Source organism: Sparus aurata, chromosome 17 (assembly GCF_900880675.1).
Source record: "Sparus aurata chromosome 17, fSpaAur1.1, whole genome shotgun sequence".
Taxonomy (NCBI): Eukaryota; Metazoa; Chordata; class Actinopteri; order Spariformes; family Sparidae; genus Sparus; species Sparus aurata.
The window spans coordinates 29,504,789-29,529,453 of NC_044203.1; the positions used below are offsets into that span (position 1 = coordinate 29,504,789).

The following is a 24,665-nucleotide window of genomic DNA, read 5'->3' on the forward strand; positions in this document are numbered from 1 at the left end:
TATTACCACTGACCCTTCAATGCTGGTAAAACCTTCCACTTCTTTTTTTTTTTCATCACTTTTAAAAATGAAATTGTCTGTACAGTTTTTACTTTGACTTCAAAATCCGGCCGGGAGGTGTGTGTTTAAATTTAAAATATGATCTCTTTATTTTATTTTCCAGAAAACAAAGACACCGTATGCTGAACATCATTCTTGGCTGTAAGGTAAACAGAGATTCATTCTTATTTCTTCGTCACAAACTTCTCTCTTAATCTTTAATTCAAGTCTGTTTAAATAATTCTAAAAAAGAAAAAATACTGGTGCATTACATTAAACATTATCATTTGCCAGACTTCAATACTTTAATAATTAATACTTCCTTACTGCTCCATTGCTTTGTTGGTTGTTGCTATTTATTGCTGTCCAAAGTACAGTTTTGCAAAACATATGCAAAATCTTTAATACGGTTACACACTCGAACACAATGACATACGCCTGTATCATAGGTTATTTTTCAGTGTAACAGCAGTTTTATTGTCAGCAGTGAACGTCTCATGTTTGTGTTCTTAACCTTCCTTATTCAATATACTGTAGAAAAGCACTTAATCTTCACATTATTAATGCGATAATGTAAAGAGAACATTTTCATTCAATAAATTCTCTTAATTTTTAATCTTTCTTTAAATTCTAGACCCAAAAAACAACCTAAATTCAACTCTGACTGCCTTATATTTGTTAGGTGGAGTAATATTCCACTGTGATATTGATATATTTTCTCTCATAAACTACTTTAACTAGTGCTGCTCCACTGCTACAAGCTTGAAAACAGTACAAACCATTATGTGGATCACTTTCAGCAGCAAAAACCACGAGCCTGAGGATAGAATTTTATCATGACTGATTTATAATAATTGAGGATAACCAAGATATAAGCATTAATTGTGTGTGTGTGTGTGTGTGTGTGTGTGTGTGTGTGTGTGTGTGTGTGTGTGTGTGTGTGTGTGTGTGTGTGTGTGTGTGTGTGTGTAGAACCCCTCTGTAGGATCATCAACCTGACAAAAAGCATGACAGGTGCTGTAAAGGCTCTCCTTGTATGCTGTCTACTTCAAGGTAGGCTGTTACACATTTGAATGCTTTATAGATGTTTTGCATCTTCTCAACAATCACGTATCTTAGAAGTCCGCTGTTACTAGTTTCAGACCAGAGGTAGCTGCCCAGGCAACATCTCAAATAGCCACAACTTCTCCAGATACTTTGAATAACCCACTTCTTAAAAATTGGTTTTCGGTGATTTTGTCTGCTTTAGGACATCCTGTTTTTTGGGGGTAGTAAGTTTTTCTTTAGTTTATTGTTTAATTTGGTTGTATTAAACATTTTTGTCATTTTAAAATGTGCTTAATGAATAAAGTTAATATTTATTCATAAATAGCAATACTCTGTACATACAACTGTTTGAAAGCTAATGTGTTCAAGTTTAACTCAACAAAATTCAGACTCAGAACATTAAAAAAATTATGGCCTGCTCATTTTTTGCAGGTGAGCTGACCCAAAACCATTTGGGTTTTTCACGAGGACAAAACTGTTAGCAGTGTAATTTATATTTTTTAGGTAAAGAAATCAGGATTTTTAATTATCTTTCAAGAACAAATACATTAAAAAGAAAAAATCTTGTTGTCTTACATTTTAAAAGAAGGGGTAACTTATTAAACTACAGAAAAAATAACTGTTGTTGAACTTCCATCGAGCTACTTCCAAAGGCAGTTAAACTACTTCTTTAATTATATATAATTCACTTCCCTTCAACACTGTTTAGTTTCCGCTTCAGTAATGACAGTACATAATTCTCGAGGTGTTTTGTATGGCGACACACACTACTTGTTGTAATACAACTTTGGTGTTAACCTTTGCTGATATTTATGATGTTTCACCTCAGGTAGCTCATGCCAACAGTGGGCCTCCTTCATGCCTGAGAGAGTAGAGGGACTGAGTGGCTCCTGTGTGATCATCCCCTGCTCCTTCACGCTGCCCTCGGATTTTGATCAATACCTGGATGATACCTGTAAGGCCATTTGGAGACAAGGCAGGAAGCTAACGCCGGTGTTTGATTCCAGCCTCACTGGAGACAGCGCGAGCGTAAACATCCGCCAAGGAAACCTAACAGGGGACCTGCTTAAGAAGGACTGCACCACAATCTTCAACAACATGCCATCGAACCATGAAGACACCTATCGCTTCAGACTGGAGTGTGACAACGATCTGAAGTACAACTTTCAGCATACACACGTCACAATCTCCACTAAAGGTTTGTGTTACTTCCTACAGAAGCGGGGGGGCAAGCAAAGTTTTTTTGTATTTTTTTCTGGTGATCCATCTTCTTCTTACAACAAAACAATTTGGTTATGGTTTTGAAACCATTAAAAAAAATGTTTGAACATTTTCTTGTGTGTGTAAAACCACTATGTTTTTCAAATTCATGAATTCAGTGGAACATTTTTTTGGTTTAATTTGTTTAATATGTGAAACCAGAGAAACCAGCGACAAAAATATTTGGAGAATTTTTTTCTGATCAAAACAGTGAAAAGAAAAGATTCTAGGATAATTGTGAGCCAGTGAAAAATAAATCTTTTTTTAGAAAAAAAAAATGGAAAATGGAATTTTAAAAAAACAAACAAACAAAAGAACCCTAATAATCCTGAAACCAATGAAAAAAACATTTTTATGGCATTATTTTTAAAATTGGTGAAACCAGTTTATAGAATTCTTTGAGAATTTTGTTGTGTGAAACCAGTGAAAAATCATTTTTTGGAGATTTTTTCTTTGTGTGGCAAACCAGTGAAAAGTAAGATTTTAGGAGAATTTAGTAAAATTTTTCAAACCAGTGAAAACCATAGGTGGCGCTAGGGCAGGACATATGGGGAAGCTAGGAAAAAAAAAAACCTTTAAGCTCAGTCAGGCAGATACATAGGCCATCAAAGATGTTGCGGCAGAATAATTCCATTAATTCTCTATTCATTTTGCTGTTGTAGCCCAGAACTAATTATTAATTACGGTAAATTACCAAATAATAGCCGGGTTTAAATTAACTGCAGGGTCCCCTTTAAACGCCGGGTGCAGGTGTATAGTTTGGTAAATAACCGCCCAGTTCCAAATAAATGCCGAGTCTAATTGATTTTTTTTTTTAAATCAAGGAAGAAGACGTACGGAGCCCCTAAAGGGACATGGGGGGGAAAAAAAAAAAAAAAACTTTTCTCGGTCTCACGAGAAAAGTTTCTTGTGCTCACGAGATACTTTTCTCATGAGCACGAGAAACTTTTCTCGTGAGACCGAGAAAAGTTTGTTTTGGTTTTTTTTTCCCCCATGTCCTTTTAGGGGCTCCGTATTTGTGTGAACAAGTGAAAGAAATCAAACTAGATTTTTCGGTATGAAACCAGCATTTTTTTTTTCTGGTTTGTGAAACCAGTCAAAAAAGAAATGTTATTATAATTTTTTTTACATTTGTGAGAATAGTGAAAAAAAAAAATTCTGTGGGAAACCAGCAAAAAACGTTTTGTATGAGAATTTGTTTACATTTGTTAAAATGTGAAAATAATGTTTTGGGGATTTTTTTTCTGTGTAAAACCAGTGAAAAAATTTAATTTGTGAGACCAGCAAAAAAAGAAATTATATATTTTTTTGTCTATTATGTCTAACTCCTTTTTTCACTCAGTTTCACACATGACATTTTTTATTTTATTTTTTTCACAAAAGAAATTTCAAGTTTTCACAGAATGAAAAAAAGAAAAGAAACTAGAATAGATTATCTGGCAAACCTTTTCCCCTAGCAGTTCTCCAGTCATAAACACAAAAGAGAAAACCATTTCAGATGGAGATAAAGTGTCTTCACTTCCCTCTCTGCCCCTGCGCTTATTCATGTAAACCACATCTTTTGATGTCTCTCCTCACTATTACCTCACTTTACTTCTCAGATTCACTGCCCAAACCCACCATAACTCCACCCAGCCTGGAGGTGGAGGAAGGGACTCCAGTGAGGCTGAACTGCTCGGCTCTCTCTGCCTGTCCAGTTCTTCCTGCAGTTCTGACGTGGACCCCCAGTGCAGGTGACATTGAAGAGAGCATGGACGCCAAATCTGTGACCTCTGTGATGAACTTCACTGCTTCTTACCTCCACAATGAAGAGAAGTTCTTGTGCACTGTTCTCTACAACCGACAAGCTGGCAATGAAGATATTCAGTATAAAAAAAGTTTGACCCTCCATGTTTTTTGTGAGTATGTTTGAGTATGTATTTTTTATGTCTGGCTGTCGTTTCAGAAGCATCTATTTCACATATTACATTTCAAAAATTATCTTCCAGATCCTCCAAATAACACATCTGTCAGTTACTCCAGTCCTGTGAAAGAGGGCAGCTTAGTGACTCTGACCTGCAACACCAACGGATACCCAGCTGTGGACAGCTACACCTGGTACAGAGTGAATGGAGATCAGGTGACAGCAGTGGGATATAAGTACAGGCTCTCGATTACTGTCACGGAAGTCAACAGCCAGTTTTACTGCGAAGCCGCAAACAAATACGGAGCCCAGAACTCATCCGTCACTCAGATCGACGTGCACTGTAAGTCAGATTGAAACAGAATCGCAGATGATAAATAAGGTCCAGCAGCACGAACTGAAACCTGTATTTGTTTTTTTAAGTTTCTCCCAAAGAAACGGCAGTAGTCGTCGACCCTGATGGTCCAATACTGGAGGGCAGCTCTGTTAGCCTGTTCTGTAAGAGCAGAGCCAACCCACCTGTGACCAACTACACCTGGTACAAAGATGATGAAGAGGATGAGGAGCCTGGCTCCACCTTGGTTATAAACGCCGTCGACCCTAGCCACAGCGGCGGCTACCACTGTGCTGCAAAAAATGCGGAGGGGGAGGACGTTTCAGCTGCCGTTCAGCTGGACATTCAGTGTAAGTTGATCTCACACAGTGAATACATTGATTTACACTGAACACAACACAGCTGTATGTTTCCAGTGTGTTCATATGCAGAATATGGCTCTGCTGTATATCCAGCTGTGGTCACCCAAACATGAGCCGGAGCCAAGTCTCAGTCGCTGTGTCTGGAGCGTGCACAGTAACTTATTGTGGCATAGCGTGACAACCTCAGAATCCTTTTTCTGTGTCAGTGGCCCATCATCACTGAGCTCTGTTGTGGGTCCACATGTGTGCCAGTGAGTTAATTTATGTGAAGATGTTTTGTTTGGTTTCTGTCCGTGTTGAGACGTCATTTCCAACCAGAAGAAAATGAAGAATTCATTTAAAGCAACATTGTGTCACTCTTTGATCTTTGACATCAGTTTGATGGTTCAGTGTCTTGTAGCAGGGTGAAGCAGAGTCCTGCACGGGTCTTATTTTGCAAACCCGCACCCGCCCGTACCCGTCATACTTAATACCAACGCCCGACCCGCACCCGAAGCAAAATTAGACGCAATTTTTAAAAAAGAAAGTAAGCCAGCGTGGGGAATGGGAGTTCTGGGAGGGCGCAAGCACGCATGAATGAGCTCATATGAAATATACCGGTACATGCTTATAATTTTGAAATGCAGGCATATTTTTGTAGATGTGTCGCTAATGATTTATTTTTTTTTTTTGCACCTGACGCCATGAAAATGACAATCGCAAAACCCGACCCGCGCTCTCTAGGTGTCCGACCCGATCCGCACCCGTGTCCGACACAGGACATTATTTTTCACCTGTTTCATCCAAATTGTGCGGGTCACCCATCGTACCCGCGGGTACCCGAACCCGTGCAAGACTCTGGGGTGAAGGGTGTCAGTTTTGTTTGTAGTTAGCACCTACATTACATCTGACAAATTGCTACAGACCTGAGATCTGTATTTACGACAGTGGTGCCGCGCTGCAGAAACATTGAGGGATGCCAAATTGCAGAAAATATATTTTTTTTCATTATAACGTTCCTTTAATGTACATCACAGAAGTATTTCAGTCAGGAGGGGCTAGTGAATGAAACACAGCAGATGATTTGTGATTATGAGCCACGAAGGGCCAACACTGAAGGTGTGTTGCTGTGCTAGTGGATAGATGTGCCCGGCTGTATAAATTTGGCATCCTCCTACTTTTGCGGAAACGTCTATAAGTAAACTTCAAGATCACATATGGTCAGTTACATTTCTTGAATGTGGCCCTGTGAGCATTCCCAACGAATAAACACCATCTCTTTCTTTTCCAGATCCCCCTAAGAACACCTCAGTTTCCGTCGAGCCCCCCGGTCCAGTGCAGGACGGCAGCTCTGTGACTCTGACCTGCACAACCGTCGCCAATCCAGCAGCGGTTAACTTCACCTGGTTCCGAGTGGTGGGCAGAGAAAATGAGCCGGTGGGCTCTGAGCGAGACTTCACCTTCAACGTGACCAAACTCTCAGAGGATCAGTTTTACTGCGAAGCTCTGAACGTCCACGGAGCTGAACTCTCAGAGCCTGCCAGTTTCGACGTCACATGTGAGATTAATTGATCATTTTACTGAACTGCAAGCCTTTGATTTTACCTGGAAGTTTAACCGAGCATGTACAAATAGCCAACTTCATCCTCTGTCTCAGTTGCTCCAGAGATCCTGCTTTCCTCCCGCTGCATCAAGATTTTATCCCAGGTCCGATGTTCCTGTGACAGCCAGGCGAACCCCCCTCCCTCCCTGCTTTGGGAGTTAGCCGGAGAGCCTGTCAATCACTCTGCGGACATCCCGATCCAGGAAGTTCCCCTGGGAGACCTGAGCATGAGGAGCGTCATCACCTTGTACCGCCTGGACGAACACATGCCCTCTCTCGTCTGCGTCAGCATCAACTCGCTGGGCTCTGATAGTGTTGTGTTCAACGTGACCGCCAGTGAAACTCAGCTAGGTAGAGGAATGTTTGAAGTGTTGCATTTACACTTGGCTTTTCTTCTGTGTGATCTGCCCCTCCTTGGTTTGACTGATGGATGAAATGGTTTGTCGGGACTTTTCAGGTCTCCACACTGTGTCTCTGTTGATCGGCTCTGCAGTAGGAGCTCTGGGGATGCTGCTGGTGTGTGTCCCGCTGCTGCTTTTCTACTGCAGGTGAGACAGCGGCTAACACATTATACAGTACTGTTAACTGTTACCTTTTTTTAAGGTTGTTGTTAGGAGGGTGTGAATTCTACCAAGAATAATAGATAAAGCCAATGTGACTGTGGTTCTGTTCCATGTTTTCTTTTCCCATCTCTTCCTCTACGTTAAGTACATTTCCTCTCTATTCAGCAGTCAAATAAAAGAGAATTACAGTAAATTTAGGAGGATTTCAGCAGCTCTGCGCTTGCTGCTGCAGAAAAGCGAGAGTGAAAGATAAACACACCTTTAAGGCCAAGAAGTTTAAAAAATGAACTCTATGACTTCCTCTGCACTGGGTGTTCATTTCTGCAGAGGCACCGGGCTCTTCACACAGCTGCAGCCTTCACAGCTCTCCAGCTCCATCAACTGTCGGACGGTTAACACTAACAGGGTCGCTCGTAAAAACCAAAAACCAGCGTCTGTCCATCCATTCTGATCTGTTAGTACAATAAACAGCACAGCAAGCCATGTCATTTGTCTGATTCTTGCATTGATAATTCGCTGCAAGGCACCAAGCGAGGAAAATAAACCTAGAGACTGATACCATTTTTTGTCCCGGGCTGTAAACATGTTTATTTCTGCTGTAAAGTTGGCTGTTTTAAATTGGGGTCTTTGGGGATTGTTATGGTTTTGAGCCGGTCCATTCAAGGAACTGCAACTTTTGGCACTCCCATGTTGGCTTCATGATCGGATAGTGACCAGGGTTGTTGTAGATTTCAGCAAGTCACCCATGAACACTGCAAAACAGGACCATGCAGTGAGAGACTTTAACAAACAGAAGTGACTGTATTTAACAATGACTTTTTGTGTTGGGTTTAGGAAAAGGAAAGGCAGCCTTTCACCTGACAAGGGACCGGTGGACACTTCGGACATTTTAGCTAATGGGGTGAGTTCATCTCCATGCACAATAATTATATCAAAAGTACCGTTAAAGTAAGTAAAAGTTGCAGGAAATTTTGATATTGAGTTTCCTAACTTTGCCAAGCTTAAATTGATTTGAGTTACAATGGATTGATTCTGATTGCGAATCTCATTTAATTGGCAAAAGAGAAAAATGATCTTCTCCATTACTGAAACAAATTGCTCACTTGTTTTCCTGCAGAAAAGCTCTTCACCAGTGGATGTGATCTATGCCAATGCAGCCATTGTAGAACAGGAAGCTGCAGCTAACGAGGACTCTATCCACTACGCCAACGTGACTTTTGCTAAACTCCAGGCCAACTCAGAGAGCAAGCTCAGTGAGGGCGAGATCCGAGGCCTGGACTCCAAGACCGGGGAGTACGCTCAGATCCGTTTGAAGCCCAAGGAACGCAGGGGAGGAGATGCAACAAATGGAGAGACAGCTGCTGATACTCATCTGGGTCAAGAGAAAGACACTGATGGTCTCATAGGACAGGTCAGTGAAAAGGTTTTGGCTTAACTTCAGGGGAACTGATGTTAACTGCAAAACCAAAGGATTCTGGGCTTCGAAACAGCTACATGATGTCCCACTTCAGTCAGCAGAGCGACCTCGTAAAGTCTGCAGACAACATTAAGTAAAGCCACACACTGGCTCCAAGGTTAGCTTTTAAATTCTGTCACTGTAACTTTTATCCTTCTTGTGTCCCTGTACTGAGAAATGTTTAATGATTATATATGTAAATATTCTGTAGTTTCCGCATGACAGAGAGGGGCGAAGTCACACCTCTTCCAGTGGAGCATCATGGGACATTATTTTAAAAAAAAATATGTATGGTAATGAACAGCACAAAACTTTTCATTCTATTTGAATTGTGCAAAAAGAGAATCACAGAAAGACAAAAAATGTGAATGTCTCAACGGATAAAATGACAAGTGAATACATTTTATACCCAACATTGCAATTTCAAAATAATGGCATCATATGTGTCCCATGATACACAGAGGAAGGGGCGGGACTTCACCTCTCTGTAGCTGTGAGAGCTCACCTGCGTGCTGGGGATGAACCTTTAACCTCCCCACAATCAACCATAACAGAACATTTTCCCTTTAAACTTAGGACTTTTATTCTTCTATGTGCTTTTTTAAATATTTAATGAGAACCTTTGTCTTAGAATTCTCCAGATTTATTTGAAACCAGAGTGAAAGAAGAGAGTGCACATGTGTAAAAACCACTCTTTATTAATATGCTATGCTTGTTTCTTGTTAAAATAGATGAATATGTTTGCGTTAGCCCTTCTTCTTGCACTGAAGTCGAAGCATATTATGTGTAGGAGCTTTACGAATATAACAGTGTTTACACGTGCGTATTTCAGAATTAAGTCTCAGTAAAACAACAGCATTACAACATCACAACCATGTCATGTGAATTCACAGTAACGTCATTGCATTTTTACAGATATGTACATTTGGCCACACTTACTTTCGTTGATAATTCAGCAGTTAGAACAAAAATCTGTTAGCACCGAACCACAATGTCAGTGCCAAAGCTTACTTTCTCTCCTCCAGTTTGGTATTTGTTCCTGCAAGCTCATTAAAAAAATTATGCAACAGAAAAATAATACAGCCGTTTTTAATAAACAAAAACTTGATTAATTATAGACATGATTTCGTGTGGCTCAGGCACAGCGTGGGTGTAGCCGTGACTCAGATCTTGATGTCAGAGTACTGAGTGTTTTCTTCATCGGAGGTGCTGGAGTCACTGCTCGTGCTGGAGTCACTGCTCGTGCTGGAGTCTCTGCCGGCTCTCTGGTGTCCAGGCTTCACCTCGAACCTCACCTGTGAATAATTTAGCTCCACCTCACCGTCACTGGTGTCAGAGTCAGAGTCCAGTGGATTTGGAGATGTGGCTGCCAGGCCTGCACTGACGTTCTCGTAGTCTCGGTCTTCTTGCTCTTTCTATGCACAGAAAAATTCACCATATCCAATGTGTCGTATTTTGACAGTTTCTGGGATTTTGCTAAACTTCATATAAACACATGTTTGATGCTTGTGAGGTTATGACGACTTTTTCATTAGGGAAATCATTTTGTTTGTTATAGTCAGAGTGGGCAAAAGTACACTTATTCTTTACTCAATCAGAAATACAGATACTTGTTTAAAAAAAAGGATTCAAGAAAAAACTAGAAAGTACAGGCTCTGAAATGTAATGAAGGACACTTCCACAGGCAATTTCTGTTCAAAGCTAACTGCACGTCATATTACTCAAAGACTGTTAAACTTAAAGGTGGAATCAGTAGGATTTGCCTGAGCTGTTAGTAAACACGTCAGAAAGATAGCTGATCGTTGAGTCTCATTCTCAAATTGCCGTATTTCGGGTTTGTAAAGCGTCCCGAGGAGCAACATAATGAAAAAATACGAAAAAGCTACACACACGGCTGCATGGTCTCTGCAGATACGAGACACCAACACGCCTTTTCTCCCCATTCCAGTCTCCCTCTCTGTCTGGTTTTACCCCGTCACGTCTTCTACATCGTTTCATCTTCATAGATTGAAATCTGCCGTGTGATATTGGAAAGGCTGTGTGCATTGACGCAGGATAAATCTAATATCGATAATTCACTGCAAGTACATAAAAAACTAAAGTAACAAGCCTGTTTAGAAAATGTAAAGAGAAGAAAGAACAGATATCTGTATTAAAATGTAGGAAGTAAAAGTAAAAAGATACCTAAAAAATCTACTTCATTACAGTAACAAGGTATTTGTACTTTGCTTAAGTATCGTGGGAACACAGATGTACTAAGAAGGACAAACTTCTGCTTTATCTATATTAGAAAAGTAGCTTTACTATTACCACAGGCACATTACAGCTCAACTAGTAGTACGATCTAGGCATTAAGCAACACTATCAGTAATATAATGCAATAAACTCATCATGACACATTGTGGCTCGTTGGTTTCTGACCTTTTTAGGTGGCTTGGTCACCACAGCGTACACAGGAGTCACTTCTGCTTTATCCTGTTTGTTCCTACAATAAAAAACATCATTATGAAATTATACCGTGTTGTACAGCAGTTCTTACTCTGGTATTTGTGCACAAAAAAAAATTCTCACATCTTCTCATTTCCAAAGTGTATAGTGGCGTAGTTGAGAGACTCATCCGCTGTGCGTGCATCTTGCTGTCTGACTGGCTTTTGTGCAGAGGGACCCTGAGCAGATGCAGACAGGAGACATCAGTGAATGTACAGTAGCAGCTGAATCAGCTCATTCATGCTCAAAAATGAAAGCTTTGGGTTTTTTTTTCTGGTGATTCATTGCTCCACAATACTGAATACTGAATGATTAGTGTTGTGACAAACAGTAAGGACAGAGCAGAGCTACAGCTTGATCACGAAAAGACACATCCGGTTGTTTTGAGCTGGACATACATTGATTTTAGACGGGTGGGGCTGATCCAGATGTCTGCATAGTTGTTTTACGAGCACTAATATTTGTTGGTTAATCTTAAACTGAAATGTAATGGAGGTCCAGAAGCCCTGACAGTAGATGTGGATGATTTTGATTATCCTTTGCATTGTTTCAGATCCCTGTATCTTCGCCCTTTGGGATGTTCTGCTATTGTCATTTAAAATAAAATGTTAATCCTGGTTAACTTTTAAATCCGATTAAAATGTTTTTTTTTTACAAGCATTCAGTATTTCTGCTTAAATTGTAACCTTTGCAGCTACAAGGAACTTTCCTTTAGTTGACTCTGGCAACCCCTGTGGACAAAAGTGGTATGAGCACCACGACCTCCAGGCACGAAGATATTGATGTGGCTAATGTGTGCATTTGTTTTGAAAGCAAGTGAAAAAGATGCAATATGTATTGAATACGTTTTTTTCTCCTTAAATCAGCTGTTTGCAGGATGCATATTGATGAGTTCATGTCCGTCTATGTGTGGCTATGTAAGATTAATAACTATATAACGATGGTGAAACAAAAGTAATCTTTATTTTAGTGCCAGACGGTACCAACAGACTACAGAGCACTCAAGACTCCTAAATTCATTCTTACCACTTCATGACTAAACTATATGGAAGTCCTGAGGGGCAAGTGAGGAAAAAGATGCTGTTTTTGATTTCTTCCTTTTTTCTTAGTTTCACAAATTAATTCTGTTTCACATTAAAAACAAAATGTTTCTTCCTGAAAAAACTAAACAAAAACGTTTTTCTTTTTTTCTGTGTTTATGACTTGAGAGCTGGTGGGAAAAAAAGTTTTTCCAAGATAATCTTTTTCAAATTCTCTCAATTTTTAAAAATGTTTTCCCATTTGTGAAAACAGAGGCAACAAAAAAATATCCGGAGGGGAAAAAAAAAGATTTTCTCCCGAAAAATTTTCTTTTGTGTTTATGACTTGAGAGCTGGTAGGGAAAAAAAGTTTTTTTTAGGATAATCTTTTTCAAATTCTCTTCATTTTTTGCCCAATAGTTAAAATAGAGGCAGCAAAAAAAAAAAAAAAAAAAATCCGGAGGAAAAAAGTTATTCTCCTAAAAACAGTTTTACTCCGATAAAAAAAAAAAAAAAATTTACTTGGTTTAAAAAAAAAGGAAAACTTTTTTTTTTCTACACCAGGTATTACGTGACATTTTTTTCAAATGTTTTTTTTTCTTTTTTCTTAGTTTAAAAAGAAACTAACATGAAATTATTTCTGTCCAAATTTTTTCCCCACATGTTTTCACAGCTGGAAAAATAAAAAACAATTAAAAAAGACATTATCCTGGCAAAACCCTTTTTTTCCATTCTTGACAACAGAAGCAAAAAAAAAAAAATCAGGGGGAAAATAAATAAAAAATTGTCTCCCATTTTTTTTTTTTGTATTCTGGATATTCTGGATTTATTCAAGTCATAAACATGGGAGAGAAAACAGTTTAGATCAGACGTAGAAAATGGATCACCAAAAGAAAAAATCTTCACTTGCCCTCAAGCATTCAGAACTTACCTGACCCGGAAACAGGTAGGAAGAACTACAGTTGCTATACAGAAATAGCACTCTCATCTACTTATGTAGGTCATATAGAGGCATTTTATTGAAAGACGAGCAGTAATAGTTCTATGAAGTGTGTTCAAAGTGCCACAGAAGACATTCTACATGTGACTGTTTTCAAATGCTGTGATGTGCTGGTGTAAAAGTGGTAAACTGTCCATGTAAGAAATGCCAATAACTTGACAGTCATCCATCTTAAATTGTGATTTCTGCAAAGTCTCCCGATGCAATTGTTTTCATTTGTTGCTCTCTTAATAAAGTTGTTGTGAAAACATGCTTTACATCGCCTGACTCACCTGATTCGCAGCTGTGAAATTGACATTAGAGTAAACAAAGTTGCCGTTGGGTGCAGGCCTGTGGAACAACAATGGGCAATAAGAATAAAAACATGCACACTCAGTGACCAACTCTAATAATTGACAGGGCAGACTCTCATTGTGTCATTCATGTCTGAAGGATCTTAAATAGATGCTTTGAGCAGCAGCAGCATGCAGCTCCATGTACAACAGACTGTGCCTTGTGCTGGGTGGGGACAGTGTGTGCGGCTGCCCTCTTACGTGCTGTCTGGACGAGGCTGGCGTCGTTGGGCATTCGGACGGCACGGCTGGTCTGGCAAGAGGTCATCTCTGCTCCTGAAAGGCTCTGCTGTGACGGGCTCCCTTATCAGATTCCTCCGTCCGGCGAAGTTCCACCGAACCTGAATGGGTTGACAGGAAGATATGTCATTTTTGTCCAGATTTGTTCAATAAGGAAGCAGAAAATGATTTGCATAAATGATTCATCACCAGCAAACCAAAGCAGGGCTGTTTGCTTGTAGTTCCTCGATGAACTGATTTTTTCCTCCTGGAAACATAAAGGTACACGACAGTAGTTACACATGATCATCTGTGAAATGGATTTATTTTTGATTGAAAGTGTTTACTTTTTATACTTTACCTATAGAGAATGACAAGAAATAAAATAACAAGCAGGATAATCAGAGAAAGGAAGACGAACTTCAGGGCCCTCAACAGGCCCCCTGTGGTGAGAAGAGAACATCAGTGTGAAGACAGCAAACATGTATTTTGTGTCTTCAACATCTCTCCTGGCATTAAAGTGATATAGTACACATATGGACATGTGGTCTTGAATTCACTCACGGTGAACAAACAGCTGGACTGGATCAGATGATTTTTTATCTATGTCATTTTCTGCGATGCAGTAGTAGTATCCCGGTTTGTCTGAGGGCACTTTGTAGCTTGACCAATCAGAAACCTTTTCGCCCTTTTTGTCCTCTGCTGACATCTTCCTGTACCATGAATACTTTTTGACACGGGGATAGCTGTGGCTGCTGCAGGTCAGCATCACCGAACTCCTCCCATCAGGCTCCTGCTGCTCTGCTGCTGCTGTGACATTTACATATTTTGGAGCATCTAAGCAGGGAAATTTAGGAGTAAATGTCATGTCATGAATGTCAGCACACACAAAAAAAAGTTACCTTGTATTCACTGTGTTGAGTTTGAAAATGTCCTTTTTGAAAATCCCTAGTGGTTGTTTGAGGCAGCAAAACAGGTATATTAAGCCAAACCATGATGCCATGCTAACCTTAACCAAACATGCCTTTTTGTGCCTAAACCGCCACAGAGTATAAATACAGCTTTTGACAAAAGAGAAATAGAAAATTAAACCTAAAGAAAGAGAAAGTTGCAACCTAAAGAAAAGTCCAGGTCTATCTTATCTGTGATTTAGCAGAAATGTACATGGCTAACATTTATTCTGGAGATTGGGTTGAATATATTGTCTTTCTACTGCAAATAAGATAAGATAAGATAACCCTTTATTAGTCCCACAACAGGGACATTTGCATTATTACAGAAGAAAAGGGGATAGCAAAAATAGATAGAATAGAATAACATCAATTAAAACATCAGTAATAAATAAGTACAATTATAAGCAATATAAACAACATGAATGAGAAACAAAAAAAATATTTACACCTTTGCACATCATGGTGCAGAAATTGGGATAATGAGATTGCACAGCTTGATGTTAATCTTGGTGTGTGTGTGTGTGTGTGTGTGTGTGTGTGTGTGTGTGTGTGTGTGTGTGTGTGTGTGTGTGTGTGTGTGTGTGTGCGTGCGCGTGCGTGTGTGTGGTCTACTGGGAGCAGTGCCGGTTGTAAAGTCTAACAGCTGCAAGAAGGAAAGAAGGAAGGAAGGAATCGGTGCATCTGTCTACTCACACTTCACGTGAACCTCGGCCGGCTGTGACTCTCCGGTCCCGATTTCATTACTGGCTGCACAGCTGTACAGTCCGCTGTCAGAAGGACTGACAGACTGTATGGTGATGGTGTGAGTCTGACGATGATTCATGAATTCACTCTTCCCATCATTGATCTTCATCCACCTGTAAGACTTAGTTTCTGGGTGGGAGTGGGCATTGCATGTCAGTCTTAACGTTTCGTTTTCAGTCACCGTAAAACCACGCGAGGCTTGAACTTTCACATCTTTTGGACGATCTGAATTTTACCAAAAATATCGGGAAAAGAACAGGAGAGTCAAACATTCATATATAGAAACCGTTGTGAACAATCATTGCAAAATAACATTTTGAATAAGGCAGGTTCAAGGTAAGTCTCTGTCCATGTAGGTGTTGGATGATGTGATTGCACACCTGTAAAATATCGTACATTCCAGTGTTTCACTGCCTTACAAATTGGAGAGAGGGTGAATCACATGTTTTGGTCATTTTTGAGGCCACTATTTGTGGTGGTGCTGAATTAAATCACACAGTGTGAAAACTAAAACTTAAAGGTCATTCTGATGATATTTTCATGTAGATTTTTTTTTTAATAATAAAAACCTACGGAGCTTTTAGAAAGGTAGAAAGAACCAGACTAAAAGTATTTATATTCCCTAAAATATTATTATGACTGAATCAATAATTTTTCAAATGTTTGTCGGGTTCAAAATGATTGTTTTGTTTATCTCTGTATGAGAATTCTGATGATTGGTTCCAGCTTTTGACAAAGTTTATGAGCAGATAGTATTACAACGTTGTAAAAAATGGATGAGTTCTACAGTATTGGCCCACACTGTACTGCCCTGACATTTGCTAGCTGGGTGTTAGCAATGTTAACATAGAATTAGCACCGTTAGCTACTGCAACAAACACCTTTGAAGTTCCTACAATTATTTATTACACTCGATGTAGGAAGAACTAGTAAAATTCTCATTAATAATGCTACACTTTATAACACTCCTTACTTTATTCGTAATTTTACTGCAGCAATATAATAGTCTAATCAAGAAACTGCAATATTTTTCAATTTTATATTTCTAATTTGAAATTAAAGTTCCCCAAAATTCTAGATAAGTATGCTGTACAGTACTTAAGCAATGTAGTTACTAAGCTTTTATTAAAGCCATTCTGTCGACCCCCTTGTACAATATGAGTCAATCAGTGCCGCCCCATCAACCAAAAAACTGATAATGACTCACATCAGTTCACATAGAAAAACATAGATGATGAAGATTTGACTTTTGCCATTTGAAATCAAGTTGCTTTTCTACTGAGGTTAAATGAATAACTTGGATGGAACATTCTGGTTTGAACATGATTTGTTTGATTAGCAAAAAGAAAATGTACTCACATTTAACCACCAACTTCCTTTGGACTCTTTTGTAATCTATGTCGTTCCTGGCAGTGCAGGTGTAACTGCCTGCGTGGTTTGAAGTTACATTAAATAAGTAGCAAAGAGTGTTGGGGGGCACAGGAGGATAACAATAAGGGAGACTCCGATCTGGAGAATTGGGTGTGGTCAGGGTAAGATCTGACACTGGAGCACTATCAACAGTGCATTTGATTGTAATGAGTTGACCCTCTGTGACCTCAGAATCCATAGACAGTTTGAGATTGGTGGGAGGATCTGTGGAGAGGAAACAGATGCATGTTTGTTTTTCACAAGAATTCAGTCATTTTTAAACATGTTGCATTATATTGCAGCAGCATCCAATGAACAGGAATTCAACTTCTGTCCTTAAAGGTTAAACACTTAAAGATGCAATATATAAGATTTGGAAAGCTGTCAGCTCCATATTCCAAATAAACAATGCAGAATATCACCAGAGTAAACGTTAACTTCTGCTAAACGTAGTTGCTATTAGCTGGTTAACTCTGATAACAGCAGCTAGGGGTCATATTAACAGTGCCTGCTGCAAAAAGGATGTAACAGGTGCCAAGAACAAGGGACACGCTTCCATATTTCACTCCATTTGGGCAAGACTTTCCCCTTTGCTGACATTTGCTGAGTCCTGCCTTGATTTTAGACTTGACCTCAATCCAGCAATGTCTTGGTCTTATCATCTTGGTCATGACTTGGTCTAGGTTGTCTTGACTACAACATTACTGGAAGCTTAAGAGGTGCTGGGAGGTGGAATTAGTCACAGTCGCACAGAGCCAGGACAGATGTATCAGTCTTATGCTAGGCTACATTAACCTGCTGCTGGCTCCAGCTTAATAATAAAAGATGGTGATTTTGGGGGTAATCGCGTTGGTCAGGTGGAAATGCAGACTTTTGTCAAACTTGTCTTTATGTTGAAGTTCAGAGAAACTGAAATATCACAGAGCATTTTCAGTGTAACAGATTTACTTACAGAGAACTGTTATGCATTTTTCCCCACTGCTCCACCCTGTACCGACGTCGTTGGTTGCATTGCACGTGTAGCATGCTTCATCTGTTCTTTGTACAGACTTCAAATTCAGCATGTTGTTACCAGTTGTAAGTGACTGCCACCGTGATGCCTCAAACCGTTTATTTGTGCTGTAACGGTACCAGGAGTAACTCTCTGGGGCAGGATAGGCATCAGTCTCACATGTGAAATAGAGGGAGGTATCGACTCGTACTTGTGAATCTCTGATGGAGATATCGGTCTTCCTTGGCCTGTCTGGAATGAAGAAATTACTTTTAGCATGCTTTCTATGATGATACAGTCAGTGGATTGAATCACTTATCTCCTTAACAATCAACTTAGACAAACATGCAGTACAGGGAGCTGTGAAACTTACATCGGACGTTGATTTCATGTGTTTGTGATGTTCCGGTACCGGCGGTGTTAGTGGCCTCACATTTGTAGGAGCCTCTGTCATCAGGCTGGATTTCCTGAACAGACCAAACTTTCTGCTGTCTTTCTGGAATCAGTTTTTCATCTTTGTACCAAGAGTAGGTGTGAGGTTCTGGACGGCTTTTCATCACATTACAAGTAAAAGTCATATAAGTGCCTTCGTTAACTTCAGAGTCTTGTGACATCTTTAACTCAACTTGAGGCTTATCTGTAACAAAAGATTTAAATATTTCTTAAGTTTGATCCACAAATGAATAGTTAAGAATACAGCAGTGCTGATTAAAGATCTGAGTTGTGAGAAAAGTTGATTGTTGAGTCTCATTTCCAATTCATCCAACTTTGATGCTTTGGGATGCCAGCCGACCCAACCTACAACGCCAAAGCAACAGTTTTTGATGAGTCGGGAATGAGACTCAAAAATCAACTTTTCTTACAAACAGGACCTTTAAATGAAAGTGTTACAGCAAAATGTCAAAACAGTACAACAGTGTCAGGAGGAAAAACTGCTAAGAATAAAACAAATCACCAAATTAATTCAAGTAAACTTCAGGAACTACTCACATGCAACATCTACATTCACTGGTTTCGATGTAGCATTTCCATGTTCGTTTTGAGCTACACAACTGTAATTCCCACCCTCGGATTCTTTAATTGAGTCAATCTTCAGTTCTGGCCCAGGCCCTGGCCATGGCTCCACTTTCTGTTTATCTCTAAACCAGGTGAATTCAGGATCAGGACGTCCTTTGGCAGAGCAAGTGAAAATCACAGTGTCTCCCTCCTTGATGAAGTTAGAGCTTACACTAGCCAGTGTCTCTTTAGGAGCATCTGTCAATAGATAGAACACAAGTAAGGAGGAATCGGTCTTCATACAGAACACATAGGTGGACGGTTATCGCAAAATGAAATAGAACTAAAAATGGAGCCATACTGTGTTTGTTGGTCTCTGTAAAGATTTCTAAAGGGGGTCTGACAAATAATATGAGTTCAGAGCAAATCAAACATGTAACTGTGTGTTCTTTTCTGACATTATTGAATGGGAGTACCCAATTGTTAAAACCTGGGCCCTACGGTTACTCACTAGATCGCCTCAGCTAGCAGCCACGACATGGCTGCAATGGTGACTCTGACCATCAAAGTGACATCCATTCAAACAATATTGGTTGCTGCTGACTATCTGAGGTTGTAATTCTCAGTGTCTGACAACATTATGGAAACGATCAGTACCTGATACGATCCGATTTTGTCATCAAAAACAGAAGTCTCACCTCAAGGAGAAGTCTTGTGAGTCAGAGTTGGAGAGAGGAGTTTGGAGTTTACTTAAAGCCAGCAAGAATTTATTTCCGAAGTTACAGCTGTTTTGTTGATCTGATCTGGACAATGGCTATTTAATGGGACCATGGATACAGCGTAGGAGGCGGCTCCCCAATCATTTCTATGAAAGCAGGTCAGTGATATATAAAGCCGAAAAAGCTCGACCGCCCTGTTGTGCAGCCCTTTACAGCGTGTGGACCTAAGAATTCAGACATCCGAGCAGGCTAACATCCAGTTTAGCGCCTGGTTTACCTAAATGGAGATAGAAATTATATAATCATGCAGGTCTTCTAGACTTTCCCAATTGTATTATTCCGAATGGATCAACCTGTGATAGTGAAACGAGTCGTCTTGTGAGGGTTATGATGTTGAAAATATGTTTTTCTTTCACAATATTCACTTATGGGAGGAAGTCTTTTAAGGCCACAGTGCGTCAGGTGATGATGTAATCACACTACAAAAACTGGCTTCAAAGCCTGACACGCTTACTGAGGGCTCGGGGGATTTTAACAATCTAGATAAGGCGACAACTTTAACAAGTCACCTCGCAAGATTTCACAGTAAGACTTCTCTTTGGGGGAGACTTGTGTTTCTGGTAACAAAAAGGATCTTATTATTCAATAAAAAGGACTATCTCTGTAAGGATTGTTTCCGTAACGTTGCCAGACGCTTACAATAACAACCTCAGTCAGAGGCAAAAATAAGTATTTCTAATGGACACGACTGACGTTGCCTGGAAGGATTACGATGCAGCCAGTGCAGCTGTGTCGCAGCTACCAGCTGAGGTGATCTACTTAACTGATCCCCAAACTTTTGGTTATCATGAATCATTTACACACTAAAACATGTAAATATAAGGTCCAGGTCTAAAAATACTGGAATATCCCCTCAAGAAAGTTTGATAAAAAAAAAAAGAGTGCGAAAACTGTGTCGTAAAAGTGATGTCGTTGAGTAACGTGACACTTTGGTGCTACCATGTACTGCTACGATGAAGTGATTAAGAACAACTGCCAAAAATCTGCTTTATTTTTTCATCTTATTAATACCACGAAAAAGCATAATCTGCTCGCTTATTCTGATCTGAAAAGGAGATTCATCTACTGGCACTGTTCGCTAAAGTTTGGACTCAATAGAACTCTAAATGTAGGTCTGTTTCTACTGCTGGGTTTACAAATCATACTATAACATCACAAAACATTGATAGTTTAGACTGCAATGTTAGATCCTGTATTAAACGACCCATCAATCAAATGGTAGATGCGACATAAATAAACTCTGCATTCAAGAACTTACATTCAACAGTTAGGGAGACTTTTCGAATCAAATGCTCGTCCTTGTTGTCTTGTGTTTGGCATGAAAACATCTTCCCATCATCCGTCCAGTTGGCTTCAAACTTGATAGTGGTGGTTTTCTGCTTGTTATCTCCTTTTAGAGGCTTTGGGGGTGAAGCTGTCGAATCTTCAATTTGTGGGTCTGAAGGACATGAACTCAAAGTGGAGCATGTGAGAGTTACTGTGTCCTTTTCCTTTACGACAGCTGGTTTCTCAAAAGTGATCAGGCATGGGTTTTCTGAAAATATGAAAATGAGAATATGAGCAGAGATTGTGAATTTACATAATAGCCACTTTGATATAATCACACTTTCTCTATAAACAAAACATTTCTATTGAGTTTGCAGATACTTTATCTTCCTTAAACTCTCTGTGCTCATAGTTATATGCACTCGTTACTAAGATGAATACTGAGTGAATTACTGACTCATATCTTGAAAGGCTGGTAATCTACACAGAGTGGAGATCCAGCAAAACGGATCTGGAGTCATGATTGATATTAAACGCTTTTTCTTGCGTGATTGAAAAGAAAGCTCTCAATCATGAGATAGTTTCCACATAACTGTAAGATACAGATCTCGTGATTATGAGATTATGAGCTTCTTATTCATATAGCGGTAAGAACTTATGTTTTAGGTGGTTGTGTTAGTCAGGAAGATAAATATTCACTGCTATTGGTTTGCTTTTCATTGTGTAACTTAAATTTTCTGAGTGTTTACATATAACAAGTGTGAAGATCAGAAGATCAGCTGTACTAGATCTGATGGGACTGTGTGAGATCTCTTTTCTTGCCATCAATTTGGTATAAGAAGCCCACTGATAAATAGAAGAGGGTGAGCAGGTGAGCTGTGTAATGATGTGATTCTTTTTTCATATATTTTATAAAATAGGTGTTATCATGATGTACAATTATTACAAGAGACTCGAAATATGACCCTTGAGCTCTTAAACTGCTGCTGTATGTTTGATATTCTATTATAGAAATCACAGTATGACTTTTTCACAGTTTGGACAAAACAAATTTTTGTAACTGTACAATACCTTCTTAACTCTATCTATAAAATGTATTCTTAATATGATACTTTCATTATGTTCTTGAATCTTGACTCAAACCAGTTCAATCATATCTACTTCCGGAACAGCTCACCCCACTAAAAACTTGGTATTTTGCCAAGAACGCCGCCCTGCATCCTGTTTCACACAGAGATGTGCACCTGATGTGCATTCTCGTCTTCTCGCGGCTGATATTAAATATAATCGAATATCACAATATTTGTTGTCATATGCAATATCTATTAAAATGTTGGATATCGACCAGCTGTGTGATTCTTTACCTGAGAGGAACTAGTCTGACTGTATTCAAATTTTTATTAAGAGTGAGTGTTATTTCTCACCTGGACAGACTGGCTGCCCCTCATATCGTCCGCTATTCTAATTCTAATTTAATATTATTATGTCACTTACAGAGAGAGAAGTAAAAAGGTGAACAGCATATCTCTGTTTTTCAGTCTTTTATTTACAAGTAAAATATTTATATTTTATGTTACAACTATAATATCGTCTATCCTGATATTTGAACTGGAAAATGTCAAAATAGCGATATAAAATTTGGGATATTGTCTAAGCCTAATAGCTGTTCTCTTCCCATGTGAGACCACAAGTGAACGTTGACTCATTATTTTAATCCATGCTATTAACTTTCTTGAATACAAACTGCAACTCCAAAGTCCAATTGTGTAACACATAAAACATATTTTCAAGCGATATGCAGACTCTCGCCACCTGCATAGATCTCACATTCAACCAGCAGCACTGACTGAGCGAGGTGTAATAAAGCAGTTTTATACTACATTACCTCAAGGCCTACATTTCCAAAAGGTTTTCAGGCAGAAAAAAAATCTCATAAAAAGGCTGTGATGAGGCTGATTATCACTTTCCATGCATGTAGATGTGAGGTGAAAATAACGAGCACTAAGCGCATGGACTGAGATGCTACAGAGAAGTTTTTAGGGAGACCCCAATGTCTGCATACATTGCTTTCTATTTTCTTAAGATGTCTGTCAGTGTTCTGATTTCTGTACTCACCTGTAACTGTGAGGTTAACTTCCTTGGTTGCCCATCTTCGAGGCTTTTCTACAACTCTGAAAGAATAGTTTCCATTGTCAGTTTTGTTCAGGTTGCAGATTGAAATACTGCAAGACTGAGGCGAATATGAAGATGAAAATTTCCAGTTTTGAGACGGTGACCCTTTATATGTCACTCTGCCTGCAAAGTCTGGACTGACAGGGCGTGAGTTATTATCCGTACTGTAAATGATTGTGGCATTAAAGTCTCCAATGTCATCATTATAATGACTATCCTTCATCCAAAACCAGGATGAAATAGTTTTAGGAAAATTATCTGTGTTAGTATTTGTCACTTTGCAGTTGATTTCAATGCATGAGCCCTCTTGAGCTGTCAGGTTACTGCCTTCTAGTTTAAAGTAAGTTGGTTCCGTCCAAGAAAGATCTGTATCTGTGAAAACACAAGTGGAAACATCAGATAATGTTTGTTACTTCATGTTGTGAAAAGCAAACACTGTTATCATAGTGAGGTGATAAAATTCTCACATTTCATCAGGACCAGAAACACGAACCACACGACTGTTCGAGTTTTCATCTTCATGCGGCACAAAAGCGAGAAATCTGAAACAAACAACCAATACACGTGTGTACATAACATTTTATACATTTAGTGTAAACTATATGTTACCAAGTGTTTTTTTTGTTTTTTGTTTTTATGTTTTGGGATGCAAATCAGCCAGTCTGATTTTTTTCTTCTTCTTCCTCTTTTTCTTTTTCTTTTTCTGACGACTGTCTGGTCTGTTTTCTCCGTCATTTTGAGGTAGTGGGGGATTCTCCAGCACTACGGACATCTTTTTCACAACTGGCAACATTTTCATCGAGTTGTAGTGAAAAGAGATTGCGAGGAAAAATGCATCATAACAAAATACTGCCGCTACATTTTTTTTCTCTTTTCTTTTTTTAGTAGTCGTACATATTGTGTCTTTGCAGAGCCCAGATTTGTTGTATTTCAAGGCTTCCAGTTGGAGGTTAGAATTCTTTAAATACCTTGAATGTGGCCTGGGTGCACATCATTTTTATTTGACATATTCTGACATCCCTTTTGTCTGCGTCACCAGCCATGCAAGTACACCCATAATCACTAAATATATATAATCACAATATATATACTATATATATATATATATATATATATGTATTTATATTTATTTTTGTAAACAGTATGATGCATTGTTTAGCGATCTAGTTATTTGTCCTTCGAAAATCTAAAACATATTATTGTAAAAAAAATTAAGTGTTTTTGTAAGCTCCATTAACAGAATACACATGACTTATAAATGCCACTTTAAACTTGTGGATTCAACAAACTCCTCACTTTTGATGGATTGAGTTGAATATCACAAACAACTTAATGCAGTTTGAAGTCTTGTCTTAGAATTCAAAAGTCTCCTCTCTCTGGAGAGACGGCAAAACATCTCAATGACTGAGATGAACCTTCACAGACAGAGATGACTATTTAAATTAGGAAGTTCAATAGAGGAAACATTTTAGACTGAAAGACACAAAACTAATCTTTTTCTTACCTCAGAGAAATCGTTTATTAAAGTCCGTACCACAAATAGACTCTCCTTGAATAACTCTTTAAAAAAAGGAAGTCTTCACGGTTGACACAAAATCTTCGAGCATTTGCATGTTCAATCATGCAAACCAGAGAGAATCTTTTATAGTTTTACTGATGAAGTTGATACGGTAATTCCTTCTTCAACTGGCCCGCTACAGCGCATATACAGATGAGCTCCCTCTCACTTCCTCTATTCGATGCTTTGTCAA

At 39.1% G+C, this 24,665-nt stretch overlaps 2 protein-coding genes across 3 annotated transcripts; one reads left to right on the top strand and one right to left on the bottom strand.

The window, feature by feature from the left end:
• On the top strand, positions 1-15,204 carry LOC115566896 (B-cell receptor CD22-like). 2 transcript variants are annotated; one of them, XM_030392953.1, is made up of 13 exons: positions 1-25; positions 164-206; positions 1,012-1,092; positions 1,916-2,284; positions 3,948-4,244; positions 4,335-4,592; positions 4,673-4,933; positions 6,216-6,482; positions 6,582-6,878; positions 6,985-7,075; positions 7,925-7,991; positions 8,208-8,501; positions 15,178-15,204. In XM_030392953.1, the coding sequence occupies exons 3-13, from the start codon at positions 1,047-1,049 to the stop codon at positions 15,187-15,189; spliced, it is 2,259 nt and encodes a 752-aa protein (XP_030248813.1). In that variant the 5' UTR covers positions 1-25; positions 164-206; positions 1,012-1,046; the 3' UTR covers positions 15,190-15,204. The 2 variants fall into 2 exon arrangements, with proteins under 2 accessions (XP_030248813.1, XP_030248812.1); XM_030392952.1 differs by lacking the exon at positions 15,178-15,204 and having other exon boundaries at positions 8,208-9,132.
• Positions 9,229-24,548, bottom strand: LOC115566893 (B-cell receptor CD22). Its single transcript, XM_030392947.1, has 17 exons — positions 24,419-24,548; positions 23,382-23,456; positions 22,858-23,286; positions 20,735-21,010; positions 18,692-18,955; positions 18,075-18,338; positions 17,663-17,953; positions 16,660-16,935; positions 15,250-15,525; positions 14,168-14,440; positions 13,965-14,046; positions 13,814-13,871; positions 13,586-13,725; positions 13,325-13,382; positions 11,118-11,212; positions 10,968-11,031; positions 9,229-9,961 (listed from the first exon to the last, which is right to left on the bottom strand). The coding sequence occupies exons 2-17, from the start codon at positions 23,434-23,436 to the stop codon at positions 9,710-9,712; spliced, it is 3,153 nt and encodes a 1,050-aa protein (XP_030248807.1). The 5' UTR covers positions 23,437-23,456; positions 24,419-24,548; the 3' UTR covers positions 9,229-9,709.
• Between the last annotated feature and the right edge of the window lie 117 nt (positions 24,549-24,665).